We start from the raw sequence: 15156 nt of genomic DNA, 5'->3' as shown, positions 1-15156 counted from the left end.
TCCATATGAAAAAAAAAATAATAAAATCAGTTTAAAGGGTTAGATTCAAAAAGTTCTTCCACGTGTACAATATAATGTGCGCAAGCACGAATTTACGTGATTGGCAAGGTTCCGGTCGAGTTGCATGTGTTGCATGAATGATTCCCCCTCTACTACTCTACCGGAGTACGTGAAATCATTCCCCATTAACGTTGCATGCAGTTACCGTCCATTGGAGCTTTTTGGATCTCAGCCGTGATATTTTTATAGAATCCACACCGTGAATCTGGTGTGCCAGCATGTCTGAGATTCCAAAATTCAGGCTGATCTATATCTGAGGTGGGTCACACAAATTGAGGACATTAGGGAAGCAATGCATGCCATACAAACTTCCAGATCAAATAGGGTGTCCAAATTATTTTTTATAATCAATCCAAACCATTCATCAGGCTTGAACAACCTAATGAATGGACACACAAAAAACCAGACCTTCCAAAAATTCAGATGCTACATTAATATATTGCCCTTAGGCGTGAGAGTACATTGCTCCCTATGGCGTGTCGCAATAAACTTTAGACTAGCTTAATTCTTTTAGAAGACCGTGAACATGAGCTTTCGGAGTAGATGCATGGCGGAGATTCTACATGCACATTACGGGTGGGCCCACACTGAGGAAAGCACGATTACTTCAGGTGCGCTCGGACGCGTGTTAAAAAAACCCGTAGTATGTGCCCTCAATCCTCATTATCTCTCGAAACAAGAGGAGATTCATGGGAGCGGATTGGATACTGAACACTTCAGTAGCCAAAACGCTGCTGAAGTGATGTGGCAAAATGCCATTGGTTAGATACCAACGGCATGTTCCCTGGGTATAAATGCTACTCCGTTAGATCCGTTAACGGATCCTTCTCCCTTTCCGCCGTGCACCACTCGGCCATGAAATCGGATGGTCATTCTGAGAAAATTCAGTTGGGCCCACTGTGAATTTATGTGACTTATCCACACCTTTTATCTGTTTTTCCATCTAATTTTAGGCAAAGCTTGTAAAAATTTCAAGTGGACCATACCACAAGAAACAGTGGAAATAATGATTTCCACCGTTGAAACCTTTCCAGCCCCACAGTGATGTTTATTTTTCATCCAAACTGTTCAAAGGATCGAAAAAAATGGATGAGGGTTAAAAAAAATATATAATCTTGATCCAAAACTTCTGTGACCCCCGAGAATTTTTCAACGGTATAAGTTCAATTCACACTGTTTCCGTTGGTTTGGTCGATTTTAGCTTTTTATATGCTTAGGTTTTGATTTCAGGCCCTAAAATTATCTTATAAAATGGATGGACAGATGGGATAAAATATATAAATCACGGTGGACCCCACAGAGTTTACTTACGCAATCCGCTTCCCTTGGCCACGTACCGTTAAACTCCGCATTGCATTTTTTTCTGGACGCGGATTTCTTCCTGCGCTGGGAACCCAGGCCCACTGTGATGTTTGTGAGAAATCCTCCCCTTCCATCCGTTTTTTTAGTTCATTTAAGGACATGATGCCAAAAATGAACCGTATCCAAAGCTCAAGTGGGCCGTACTAAAGGAAAATGTGGTTAGGGAAATTCCTACTGTTAAAATCTACCTGGGTTCGACAGTGATGTTTACAATCCATCCATACCGTTAATAACTTCATTCCTACTGGGATGAACTGAAATAAAAAATATTAGCATGACTCAAAACTTCTGTGGCCCACGAATATTTCAACTGTGAACGTTCAATTATCACTTTTTTGGCCCACTTGAGCTCTAGAAACTGTTCATTTTTGGCTTCAAGTCTGACTTGAACTCAAAAAACAGATGGACGGGTAGGATTTCTCACAAACATCATGGTGGGCCCCACCTGGTTCCCAGCGCAAGAATTTCTTGGAATGTCTTTTGGCAGGAAATCCACGTCCGTGCGTGGCCGAGTGCGTGCACGACCTAAACGGAAAAACATCCGCTAACGGATCTCCATTGGCAGAGTATTTATTGAAAGGTAACAGCCGCTTGGCATCCAGCAATGGCATTTTGCCACATCACTTCAGTACCGTTTTGGCTACTGAAGCGTTCAGTATCGAATCCGCTCCCGAGATTCATGGGGCCGTGAGCCACCCACCTTTAACGGCGAACGGATTAGCTGTTACCCGGGTAACACCTTAGTGGGTGTTACCCTAACCGTGTGGGGCTCACCTTTATAAATTTTTTGTATATCCACTCCGTTCATATGTTCTCTCATCTAATTTTAGAACTTTATGCGAAACATTAAGAATATATAACTCTTAGGTGGATCACAAAACTAGAAACAGTGATGAATGGAAATTAAAAACTTTTTGTGGGCCAAAATTTTTTTGGATCAAGTTGATACTTATATATTTCTTCATCTAGATCTTATTTACATTATAAAAAGCTTATATGACAAATAAAAATTACGAAAACCAGACCCTTGGGAATTTTTAATGATGAGGCACTCAAACACCACTGTTTCCTGTGATGTGGTCCACCTGAGATTTAGATATTCTTAGTTTTTAGTAAAACATCCTGAAATGTTCTATAGAAACGTATGGACGGCGTGGATATAAGAATATCATCAGTGTGGGCCCCATAGTAAGGGTAACACCCTCACCCACTAAAGTGCTACCCGCGTAACACCTGATCCGCTCTTTAAAACGTAGAGTTTTTTTGTACGACCCATTTATGGCCCAGTTACCTTTTGAAGCCCACTTGTTTTTACCTCACCAGAATAAGCCCCTACTGTACGGACGACTGGCCAAAGGTCGAAAATGCGCCTGCTTTTTCCTTCAAGCGGATCGGCTGGTGCTGAAGACGAGCGCTGACGCTCCTCGAGGCTCGAACTCCGAGTTTACGAACGGTTCAAAAGATATCAAAGTTACATGGCCCCACAGTTATGTATTTATTATATCCAGAACGTTCATCCATATTTCGAGATCATCTCCAAGCATTATAAAAAAGAAAAATCATATCCAAGATCAACCGGACTACACCACAAAGAGCAGCGGAAAATTGATTTTCACCGTTGAAACTTTTGTAGGGCCCACCATAACATTTATTTTCCATCCAATCTATTCATGAGGTCACAAAGACCTGGATGAAGAGGAAAAACAAATTTCATAATGATCCAAAACTTCTGTGACCCGTAAAAAAGTTTCAATGATAGACATTCTATCCTCCACTGCCTTTTACAGTGTGGTCCATTTGATAGCTAGATCTGTCTTATTTTTCGTCTCAAGCCTTAATATGACTTCGCCGAATAGATGGACGGTTTGGATATAAAACATACGTCATAATGGGACCCACAAAAATCGGTGGGATTACAATGGAAAAAAAAAAAAGCCAGCGAGTTGGGGGTCAGAGCTGGTACTATAGCTACGGGGTATGACCGTAGCAAGAACGTATGCCTATCTTTATAGTACTATGGACTTTTTTCTTTTTTCTTTTTTAATTTATTTTTATTTTTATTTTTTTACATGGAGAACTTTATTCTACCTACATTTTTCTCTAATACATATTTATATAAATATGTATATATGTGCATATAAAAAAACTCTTTCTTTTTTTTTTCATTTCTTTCTTTATTCATTTAACAAGGATATCTTCTAAACCAAAATTACTTACTTGACGTACCAATATGATTTTGGGGTAGGAGAAGCTACTTTATCCAACTAACCTGGTTAATTTCCAAGATTCCATCAGGTCGATGGTCAAAAATCCATTTCATTCACTTCGCGGTCAATTTCAATCAGTTCGCGATCAATTTCATTCACTTCATGGTTAATTCCATTCACTTCGCGGTCAACTCAATTCATTTCACAGTCAATTCCCTTCACTTCATGGTGAATTCCATGCATTTCGTGATCAATTCCCTTCACTTTACGGTCAATTCCATGCATTTCACGGTCAATTCCCTTCACTTCACGATCATTTCCATGCATTTCACAGTCAATTCCGGTGATTCTGCTTCACTTCACGGTCAATTCCCTTCACTTCACGGTCATTTTCATGCATTTCGTGGTCAATTCCCTTCACTGCACTGTCATTTCTATGCATTTCGTGGTCAATTCCCTTCACTTCACGGTCATTTCCATGCATTTCACAATCATTTCCAGCAATTCCGCTTGAATTCATGGCCATTTCCATGCATTTCACGGTCAATTCCCTTCACTTCACGGTCATTTCCATGCATTTCATGGTCAATTCGCTTCACTTCACGGTCATTTCCATGCATTTCACGGTCAATTCCCTTCACTTCACGATCATTTCCATGCATTTCATGGTCAATTTCGTTCACTTCACGGTCATTTCCATGCATTTCACGGTCAAATTGACCGTGAAATGCATGGAAATGACCGTGACGTGAAGTAGAATTGCCGAAATTGACTGTGAAATGCATGTAAATGACCATGAAGTGAAGGGAATTGATCGTGAAATGCATGGAAATGACCGTGAAGTGAAGCAGAATCCCCGAAATTGACCATGAAATGCATGGAAATGACCGTGAAGTGAAGGGAATTGTAATGTCCTGGATTTTTCACTACTTTGAATTTCCAAAAAAAAAATCTTTGAAAGTTTTTTTTAATTAACTTATAATATCACTTACTGACCATTAGCACTCAATGTTTGTTTATACTCAGGTGGTACGAATAAAAAACCGCACAAGTCCAATTAATCAACCGTAGGAAGCCAACGAATCTGCCCGATCACTTGAACATAAAGTTTAGCCCCATGATTTACTCACATAGGACCCAAATCTAACCGACCCATCACTAACTAATCAAGACAATCATAACTAAATTAAAGATCTAACCGAAACTGAGTTGGATAAGGCCTGGATCTTGACTAATAGACCACATTAACCCCGTTACTCTTTTAGCCTAAAACTGACAGTTTAGAGTAATCATGACCAAATCTCCACTTTCACTAGATATAAATAGGCCACACTATGAACATAGTTAATCCAAATCCTAATCATTGCCCACGAGAAATTTCAATACCTAATTCATTCCAGAAATTCTGCGATTTTCCAAACAAGCCCTAGACCGCTCCTTGGTGGGCCATTAGTTCCAGAACTATAGAATAATGTCCGTTTTACTGGGCTTAACGTCCATCACGGGAGTCGGACCTGAGTATTATCCAGAAATGCTCAACTTGAGCCAAAGGACGAGTGAATGAGAAGTGCAAATACCCTAAAGGAAGAAGCTGAAACTTAAGTGAAATGAGTCATCCACTCTTATGCAAAGTTGAGAATTTCGGACCGTCAATTTACGACCAAACTTCACGCATGGAGTAAAGATATTTCCCTGCTCATATCCGTATATCTACGACCCCGATCGACTATCAGTGACCATTGAAAGACTTCTAATCATATCTGTCGATCGGCGCATCCAAATGGTGGGCCGATCATATCCATACGTAGATCATCGTTAAGGCTAACTATCCTACAGTGTATATCAATACGTACGCCCCATAGTGGGCCCTAAAGGTTAGAAAGACTCTCCCATAGGTCTAGTATAACAAAAACCTAGCCCTTGAGGCTATTTATACCAAATCTGGCATTATATAAGGGTTTTATTTGGGCACCCCTCTCCCCATACGAATTTACCCTAAAAGAAAGAAAGGGAGAAACGGAGAAGAGAAAAAGGAGAAAAGAGGAGAGAGAGAGGGAGAGCTTGGAAGCATGAGGGTTTGTGCACCTTCACCCTCTCATCTCCTCTATAACAACGTTGTCCTTCATTGGTGTCGATTCGGTGACGATTGATGGTAAGTATTGAGCTATGTTTGTAGGTTTGGGTTTTGTGTTTAATTCCTTCCAGTTCTTATAAGCTTGTATACTTATTTAGGCATTTCAATAATGATTTCCTAACACCATAATCCTACAGGCGCCGTGAATCGAGCGGTTCGTCACAAGGTGCAGACTATTATTCTTAGGTGACCTAGCACTAATTTTACTATGAGCTTAATGATTATGAGTGTTAGGATGATGTGCTTGAGTAATCTCTAGAGAGAACCTAGCCAAGACCCTACATGATAGGCCCCCCTAAATTCCACGAAATGATTAAATGTTATTTATTTGTTCTTCAACATGACAAGTTTAATTTTCGTATGGCATGTTCATCTTATATATGATTTTAGTATAACCTTCCTTGTGGCATGTATGATTGCATAAAATCCTTATTGTATGTTGGTGCTTGCATAAATCCTGGTTGTATGTTTGTGTTATGAATGACGTATAACTCTTGATCTTTTCAGTAACCCATCACAACACACATGCACATTAATTTTTTATTTTGTTAGTAGTTGCATTGTAGAAAAATCTGAATTTTATGTTTAATGTATGAGAGCATGACTTCACTCGTGTAAAAGATAAATCCTGAATTGTTGGAATATTATTGAATGTCATCAAACCCCTAGGTTGGTTAGGGAGCTGAGGTGGGAGGAGGTGGTCCTGTTAGTAGGATCATCTCGCGGTTAAACCAGCGAGTTTGGGCGGATGCGAATGAGCGACTATAGTTGGACTACATGGGTCGCTTGTACTTGATGTCGTCCGTCGCACACTCGCCTGAACTCGCATGGTCTAGTCCACTTACTTAACCATGTTTGTTAACCCTGTCTGCTCACGCCTGTATGGAACCTGGAACACCTTTCAACCACTGAAGCCTATTGATAACCATTCGAAACCGATCCATAGACTCGAGAGCTGGGCATGATGGAATAGGACACTGTGTCCGAGCTATCGGCCTACGCTGGGGTGACGAGCCTCCCTGTAGTGACCGCGAGCGATCCCTCTTATCAACACTCCCTATGTCCTTGAAATTGGGGACGGAGAACTCGATAGGATCAAGGATCGCGGGGTTCTAGCCTCGCACATTGAGGGGCCTTGGCCTCGCAACCAGTTGAAGGCAATGATACATGGAGCGTACCAATTTTCTCAATCTGTTGGATGAACGAAATTAATTAAATACTTGCTAACATTATTCATACATCATATTAGCTAGTATAGGCGACTCGGCAATTAAGGTCGCAATGAAGGAGTGTTGGTCATGCGCGACCGTGAGATGAAGTCGCTCGAGGGAGTGTTGTTGTGAGGTCATGCATCATATCATAATACATGCATATACATTAATAAGACTAGTTAGGGATCTGTGAATGTATGCCTTTCATTAAATTCATCATATAATTGATGCTTGTTGTAACTTAAGGCTAATAGTAACCACTGAGTTAGCTACTCATTCCCACTCTGGGACGGTATTTTAAAACACCAACCAGACACATCATTAGATGCATGTGAGGCGGAGCTCGGCGAGCTGAGTGGGGTTAGCATGGATGAGGTAGAGGAGCTTCCCTGCTTCCAAACTTTCGACGGATCTTTCTAGTCAGAGTTCAGGCTACCGCGGGGTATGAGCCAGGGCTCTAGTCACTTTGGGTCATGTATGGGTGAGACCTAGTTCCCTATTTAGATGATTTTGGATTTATGGGTTTGATACTTTTATATTTAGTGGCACTTAATATTGCTTTATGGCTTATTTATGCTTCATGCCTTGCTAAACTCTCCATTGTTTATGAGATCATCCAAATGTAATTAAAATCTGAAGCCCATTAGGGCACCTGCGAATTCGAGAGTCGAGTTCCTACATGGCCCCTGAAAACCCGGGATGTTACAGGACATGACCGTGAAATGCATGGAAATGACCATGAAGTGAAGGGAATTGACCGTGAAATGCATGGAAATGATCGTGAAGTGAAGGAAATTAACCGTGAAATGCATGGAAATGACCGTGAAGTGAAGCAGAATCGCCGAAATTGATCGTGAAATGCATGGAAATGACCGTGAAGTGAAGGGGAATCACCGTAATTGATCATGAAATGCATGGAAATGACCGTGAAGTAAAGGGAATTGACCGTAAAATGTATGGAATTGACCGTGAAGTGAAGGGAATTGATTTCAAAATGTGTGGAATTCACCGTGAAGTGAAGGGAATTGAACGTGAAATGAATTAAGTTGACCGCGAAGTGAATGAAATGAATGAAATTGACCACAAACTGATTGAAACTGACAGCAAAGTGAATGAAATGGATTTTCGACCATCGACCTGATGGAATCTTGGAAAATAACAGGTTGGTTGGCTAAAGTAGCTTCTCCTACGCCCAAAATCATATGTGGTACATCAAGCAACTAATTTTGGTTTAGAAGATATTCTTGTTAAATGAATAAAGAAAGAGATGAAAAGAAAGAAAGAATTTTTTTTATATGCATATATATACATATTTATATAAATATGTATTAGAGAAAAATGTAGGCAGAATAAAGTTCTCCATATAAATAATAATAATAATAATAATAATAATAAAGAGAGAAAACATTACATAGCATTATGGTTATGGCTACGGTTATAATCCATAGCCATAAGACCAGCTCCGACCCGCTCGAATGGGTTTGCCCGGTCGACCCCAACTCACTGGCTTTTCTTTTTTTTTTCCCCTGTTGTAATCCTCACCGATTTTTGTGGGTCCCATTATGAGGTATGTGTTATATCCAAACTGTCCATCAATTTGGCGAACTCGTATTAAGGCTTGAGACGAAAAATAAGACAAATCTAGCTATCAAGTGGACCACACTGTAAAAGGCTGTGGAGGATCGAACGTCTACCATTGAAAACCTTTTAGGGGTCACAGAAGTTTTGGATCATTATGAAATTTGTTTTTCCTCTTCATCCAGGTCTTTATGACCTTATGTATAGATTGGATGGAAAATAAATGATATGGTGGGCCCCACAAAAGTTTCAATGGTGAAAATCAATTTTCCGCTGCTCTTTATGGTGTGGTCCAATTGATCTTTGGATATGATTTTTTTTTTTGATAATGCTTCGAAACAATCTCGAAACATGGATGAACATTGTGGATATAATAAATACATAATTGTGGGGCCATATAACTTTGATCTCTTTTGAACCGTTCGTACAACTCGGAGTTCGAGGAGAGTCAACGCTCCTCTTCGAGTACTAGCCAATCCGCTTGAAGGAAAAAGCAGGGGCATTTTCGACCTTTGTCAAGTCGTCCGTACAGCTGGGGCTTATTTTGGTGAGGTAAAAAGAAGTGGGCTTCAAAAGGTAAATGGGCCATAAATGAGTTGTACAGTGGTAAATTTCTCTTTTTCCTACTGTACGCCTCACCTTTAAGCCAGCAATCTTATCACGCCCGTCCAAACTTACTATACCCAACTACGCCCTGGTGTACCGGCAACTTTTCACCGGACCAAAATAGCCCCGCTATTCCTTCCGGAAGCGGATTAGCTGGTGTGCGAAGACGAGCGCTGACGCTCCTCGAACTTCGAGTTGTGCGAACGGTTCAAAAGAATTCAAAGTTACATGGCCCCACAGTTATGTATTTATTATATCCACAACGTTCATCCATATTTCGAGATCATTTTAGAGCATTATATATATATATATGTATATATATATATTTAAAAGGAATTATATCCAAAGATCAATTGGACCACACCACAAATAGCAGCGGGAAACATGATTTTCACGGTTAAAAATTTCATTAGGCCCACCATAACATTTATTTTCCATCCAATCTATTCATATGGTCACAGAGACCTGGATGAAGAGGAAAAACAAATTTCATATTGTTCCAAAACTTCTGTGACCCTTAAAAGGGTTTCAATAGTAGATGTTCAATCCCCCACTGCCTTTTATAGTGTGGTCCATTTGATAGTTAGATCTATCTTATTTTTTGTCTCAAGCCTTATTACGAGCTTGCCAAATAGATGGATGGTTTGGATATAACACATACCTCATGATGGGACCCACAAAAGCAATGAGGGATTGTACCAGCCAAAAAATACTATACAGTCTGCCACAGCAGTACTACCTTACTGGCGGTCGTGTTGCGGCAGTTTCTGCAATTTTTAAAATTTTTTTTAACAATGAGAACTTTTTCCCCTACATTTTTCTCTAATACGTATTTATATAAATATGTATATATAAGTATATAATTTTTTTCTTTTTTTATTCATTTCTTTCTTTATTCATTTAACAAGCATATCTCCTGAACCAAAATGAGTTACTTGACGTACCATATATGATTTTGGGGTAGGAGAAGCTATTTTAGCTAACCAACCTAGTTATTTTCCAAGATTCTATCAGGTCGATGGTCGAAAATCCATTTCATTCACTTCGCGGTCAATTTCAATCAATTCGTGGTCAATTTCATTCACTTCCCGGTCAATTTCAATCAGTTCACGGTGAATTTCATTCACTTCGTGGTCAATTTCATTCACTTCGCGGTGAATTTCATTCACTTCGCGGTTAATTTTAATCAGTTCGCGGTGAATTTCATTCACTCCGTAGTCAATTTCATTCACATCGCAGTCAATTTCAATCACACGGTGAATTTTATTTACTTCATTCACTTGGTGGTCAATTTAATCAGTTTGCGGTGAATTTCATTCACTTCGTGGTCAATTTTAATCATCTCACGGTGAATTTCATTCACCTCGAGGTCAATTTCACTCACTTTGAGGTCAATTTCACTCAGTTCACGGTCAATTTCATTCACTTCATTTACTTCGCATTGAATTTCACTCACTTTGCGTTGAATTTCATTCAATTTACGATGACAAGGGAAGCAAAAGATTGGACAAGGGAAGATCATTAAGCGAATAGACCTAGCTACTAGGAAGCTTCTCAAGGAAGTGAACAAGTGTGTGAACATTGGTAAGCCAACTTCGAAAGCGTGCCCGGGGTCGAAATTGGCGATGAGTTCCGCTACAGGGTGGTGCTTTCCATCATTGGCCTTATCAAGGTGAGATAGATTACACAAAGGTAAGGGGAAAGATTCTGGCTACGAAATATCGACATTCCTCCTAGTCAACTATATAACTCATTAAGGTCCATCAACATTCCTACGAAGTGATTGAAATTCACCGTGAAGTGAGTGAACTTTATCATGAAGTGAATGAAATTCATTACAAAGTGAGTGAACTTCATTGCGAAGTGAATGAAATTCTAGGTGGACCACACCACATGAAACAATGATCAATGGCCATTAAAAACTTTTTATGGGCCACGAAAGTTTTGAGCCAAGCTAGTAGTTGTGCTTTGTCTTCATCCATGTCTGTGTGACCTTATCAACATATTAGAAGGCTAATAAACTTTGCAGTCAATTTCACTCACTTCGCGGTCAATTTCGTTCACTTCACGGTGAATTCTGTTCACTTCATTTACTTCACAGTGAATTCCCTTCACTTCGTGGTGAATTTCCTTCACTTCGCAGTCAATTACATTCAATTCGCGGTGAATTTTCTTCACTTCGTGGTGATTTCCATTCAATTCATCTACTTCGCGGTGAATTTCATTCATTTCGTGGTCGATTCCATTCACTTCGCGGTAAATTTTCTTCACTTCGCGGTGAATTTCATTCAATTCATCCACTTCGCGGTGAATTTCATTCACTTCGCGGTAAATTTCCTTCATTTCGCTGTCAATTATATTCACTTCATTCAAGTCGCGGTGAATTTCCTTTACTTCGCAGTGAATTTCACTCATTTCACAGTGAATTCCATTCAATTCATCTACTTCGTGGTGAATCTCCTTCACTTTGTGGTCAATTACATTAACTTCATTCACTTCGCGGCCAAATTCCTTCATTTCGATGTGAATTTCCTTCACTCCGCGGTCAATTATATTAACTTTATTCACTTCGCGGTCAAAATCCTTCACTTCGTGGTGAATTTACTTCACTTTGTGGTCAATTCCTTTCAATTTGGGGTGAATTTCATTCAATTCATCTACTTTGCGGTGAATTTCTTTCACTTCGCGGTCGATTCCATTCACTTCATGGTGGATTTCCTTCAATTTGCAGTAAATTTTTTTCACTTCGCGGTCAATTTTCTTCACTTCGTGGTGAATTTCCTTCACTTCGCGGCCAATTCCATTCACTTTGTTCACTTCGCAGTAAATTTTCTTCACTTCGCGGTCAATTCCATTCACTTTATTTAATTCACGGTCAATTTCATTCACTTCGTTGTTAATTTCCTTCACTTCACGGCTAATTCCATTCACTTCGTTCACTTTGTAGTCAATTCCATTTACTTTGCGGTTAAATTCAATGGCTACGATGATAATCCGTATCCATAGGAAACCCCAACTTTCAAAAATCATGTTTCTGATAAAGCAGGAGCATTTTGGTCCAATAAATGTGCATCCGCATGGCAAGAAAGTATTCTTGGAAGTTAAGCATGGAAGGACTTAGTAAGGTGTGTGGCTCATAACTGAGTCGCATATTAGGAAAAATCTTAAAAACGTATTCAGTCCTTTCCGTTCCCCCAAGCACTTCGCCACTCTCACACACACTCTCTCTCTCTCTCTCTTCGAAAATAAATCCCTGCTTTTCTCTCAAACATATTTAAAAAACGACCTTTCTCTTGTAAGGTACCTTTTCCAGCTGATAAACTATCAAGAAATCGGAGCTCTTTGGCGATTCTCTCTCTCTACCTCTCACGTCAGTTGCTCTGTTTTCTCTAACAAAAACCACCACACGCTTCCGATTTCAACGTCAACTTGGAAAATTTCAGCCATTTTTCTTTTTGCGCGGGAAAATTTCTTGCATAAAAAATGGGGCTGCCATCTACTAAACGCTAGGGACGAGGTCACCAAGTTCCGTGGGTCCCACCATGATGTATGTTTTGTATCCAAACCGTCCAACCATTTGGAGAGAATATTTTAGGGCATGAGCCAAAGAATGACTCAGATTCAAAGCTCCAATGGACCCCACCACAGAAACAGTGGAGAGAGTGACGCCCACCATTAAAAACGGGCCACAAAAGTTTTCGATCAACGGTGGATGTCACTCTCTCCACTGTTTTCTGTAGTGTGGTCCACTACAACTTTGTATAGGACTCATTCTTTGGCTAATGGCCTAAAATGATCTCTCAAAATGGATGGACGGTGTGGATACAACGCATACATCTCGGTGGGACCCACAGAACTTGGTGACGTCACTTCAGCAGCAGTCTCGCTACTCAAGCTGCCAGTAGCTAATCCGCGTCCAAACGTTAGCCATCTTCAAGTGGCAATGCATGCAATCCAGACCATTGAAGTTGTGGGTCCCATCAGATGGTACTAGCATATCCAGAACAGAACGGAAACGGATTGGCTACTCCCCCTGCCACCAACCAATGTCGGTGGTCGGTGCTCCATGGGCCTCATCATGATATAAATATTTCTTCCACGCCGTCCATCTATTTTTTCAGATCATTTTAGGGTATGAGACCAAAAATGAGATATATCCCAATCTCAAGTGGACCACATTACGGGAAACTGTGTTGAATGAGCGTCGAACATTAAAAACCTTTTGCGGGCCCAATCTCAAGTGGACCATCTTTGTTTTTTTCCCTTCATTTGGGCCTGTATGACCTAATCAACAGATTGAATGTCAAATAAACAGTACAGTGGGCCTTATGAGGATTTTAATGGTGGATGTCCAATTACTATTGTTTTCCTGTGGTGTGGTCCACCTGAGATTTATATCCCTCTGGTATACAACCCTAAAATGATCTGTAAAAATTGATGAACGGAATGGATGAAACACATACATCATAGTGGGGCCTACAGAGCACCGACCATCAGCCACTGAGCTGGTGGCAGGGGGTGTAGCCAGTCCGTTTCCGAACAGGACACCGGATTTTACAGCTTTTCGTTTAGACCGATGAATATTTCCTACTCGAGGCAACCCAACGGACCGGACTGTTTGGAATTTGGTTTCATTGCTGAGCACCCAAATTTGGACGGTGTGGATTCATCCAAGCAGTTTTTTGGAATATTTCAGCTTTTTCTCTCTCCTTTTTTGGGCGGGAAATGTATTTTCTTATTCAGAGTTCCTATTAATCTTAATAGGTCATAAATAAATGGCAGTAGGGAGTTTTTTTTCCTCAAGATGTACGGACATTCTAAAGTTAATACCATCATCGATTTTCCACTGTTATTGCTAGGAAATCTTTTTCCACAAAGCCGTACTTCTTTTTGGAACTTTGATTGGGTTTTCTTTTGGAAAAGGAAGAAATTGGATGTCTTTTTCACCGTGGAAGTAATGGATTCCGAGGTTGTTTCCTTCATTACTAAGAAACCCTTTTTCGTCTTATTCCATTTCTTCTGGGGGAGTTTTATATATTTTCATCTTTGTATTTGATTAGATGAAGAAGGTATTGAAATTTGCATAACTGGGTTGTTTTAGGAGTGAAGGAAGGATGATGAAATCAGACGGTAGAAAAGGCCCATTTTTCAAAGATCCCAATTTGATCAATTTGGTCCTTTCTTGGAGAAGATGGATGAAATTGGACGGTCAGAAAGGGGATAGATTTCCCAGTTTGATCGATTTGGTTCTCTCATGGTCCATTGAAGATATCTTCGATGAGGAGCGCTACATAGACAAGGTCTGTTTGCTCTCTCTCTCTCTCTCTCTCTCTCTCTCGCTCTCTCTAAATATTTACAGCTTCTTTCCTCGAACACCCCTTTTGATTTGGTGGAAATGATATGCGTTGGACGTAGGCGGTTAGGGCAGTTTCGTCCTTTTCCTCGGTTGCCCCTGTTTCTGTCTGCAGGCGGAAGAGGAAAAGTTCCATGAACTCTGGCGGAGACGCGAGTTGCCTTGTGTCCCACGCCAACAGGAAGTTCCTGTAGGTGGATGCTCCATGGGGCCCACCCAGATCTCCGTGAGAAATCCACATCGTCCATCACCATCAGTTTCGCCAGCTCATGTTAGGACGTGATCTAAAAAAGTGGCAGATCCAGAAGTCAAGTGGGCCACACGACAGGAGATTGAAATGTAAATGCCCACCGTTGAAACCTTCCTGGGTCCCACATTGATGTTTATATTTCATCCAAACCGTTCACAAGGTCATTCCCATCGAATGAACTGAAAAAGCATGTTAGACTGATCGAGAGCTTCGATCTAGAGCTTCTTTGCCCTCAGGAAGTTTTCAACTGTGGCGTTCAATCCTAACTGTTTTTGTATCGTGTAGCCCACTTGAGTTTTGTATGTGCGGATTGGCTGGTGTACCACACACCAGCTATGTAGCTGGTGTAGATACGTGTCGTGCGAAGACGAGCGCCGACGCTCCTCGAGCTCCTA

General features: G+C 40.6%; 1 protein-coding gene across 1 annotated transcript in view; it reads left to right on the top strand.

The window, feature by feature from the left end:
- Positions 1–13952: 13952 nt before the first annotated feature.
- Positions 13953–15156, top strand: part of LOC131236918 (uncharacterized) — a 38373-nt gene continuing 37169 nt past the window's right edge. The window contains exon 1 of the mRNA XM_058234452.1: positions 13953–14458. Within this exon, the coding sequence (XP_058090435.1) occupies positions 14273–14458 (186 nt within the window). The 5' untranslated portion in view covers positions 13953–14272. The remainder of the gene's footprint in view (positions 14459–15156) is intronic.

Source organism: Magnolia sinica, chromosome 2 (assembly GCF_029962835.1).
Source record: "Magnolia sinica isolate HGM2019 chromosome 2, MsV1, whole genome shotgun sequence".
Taxonomy (NCBI): domain Eukaryota; kingdom Viridiplantae; phylum Streptophyta; class Magnoliopsida; order Magnoliales; family Magnoliaceae; genus Magnolia; species Magnolia sinica.
This window is presented reverse-complemented; position numbering and strand designations above follow the sequence as displayed.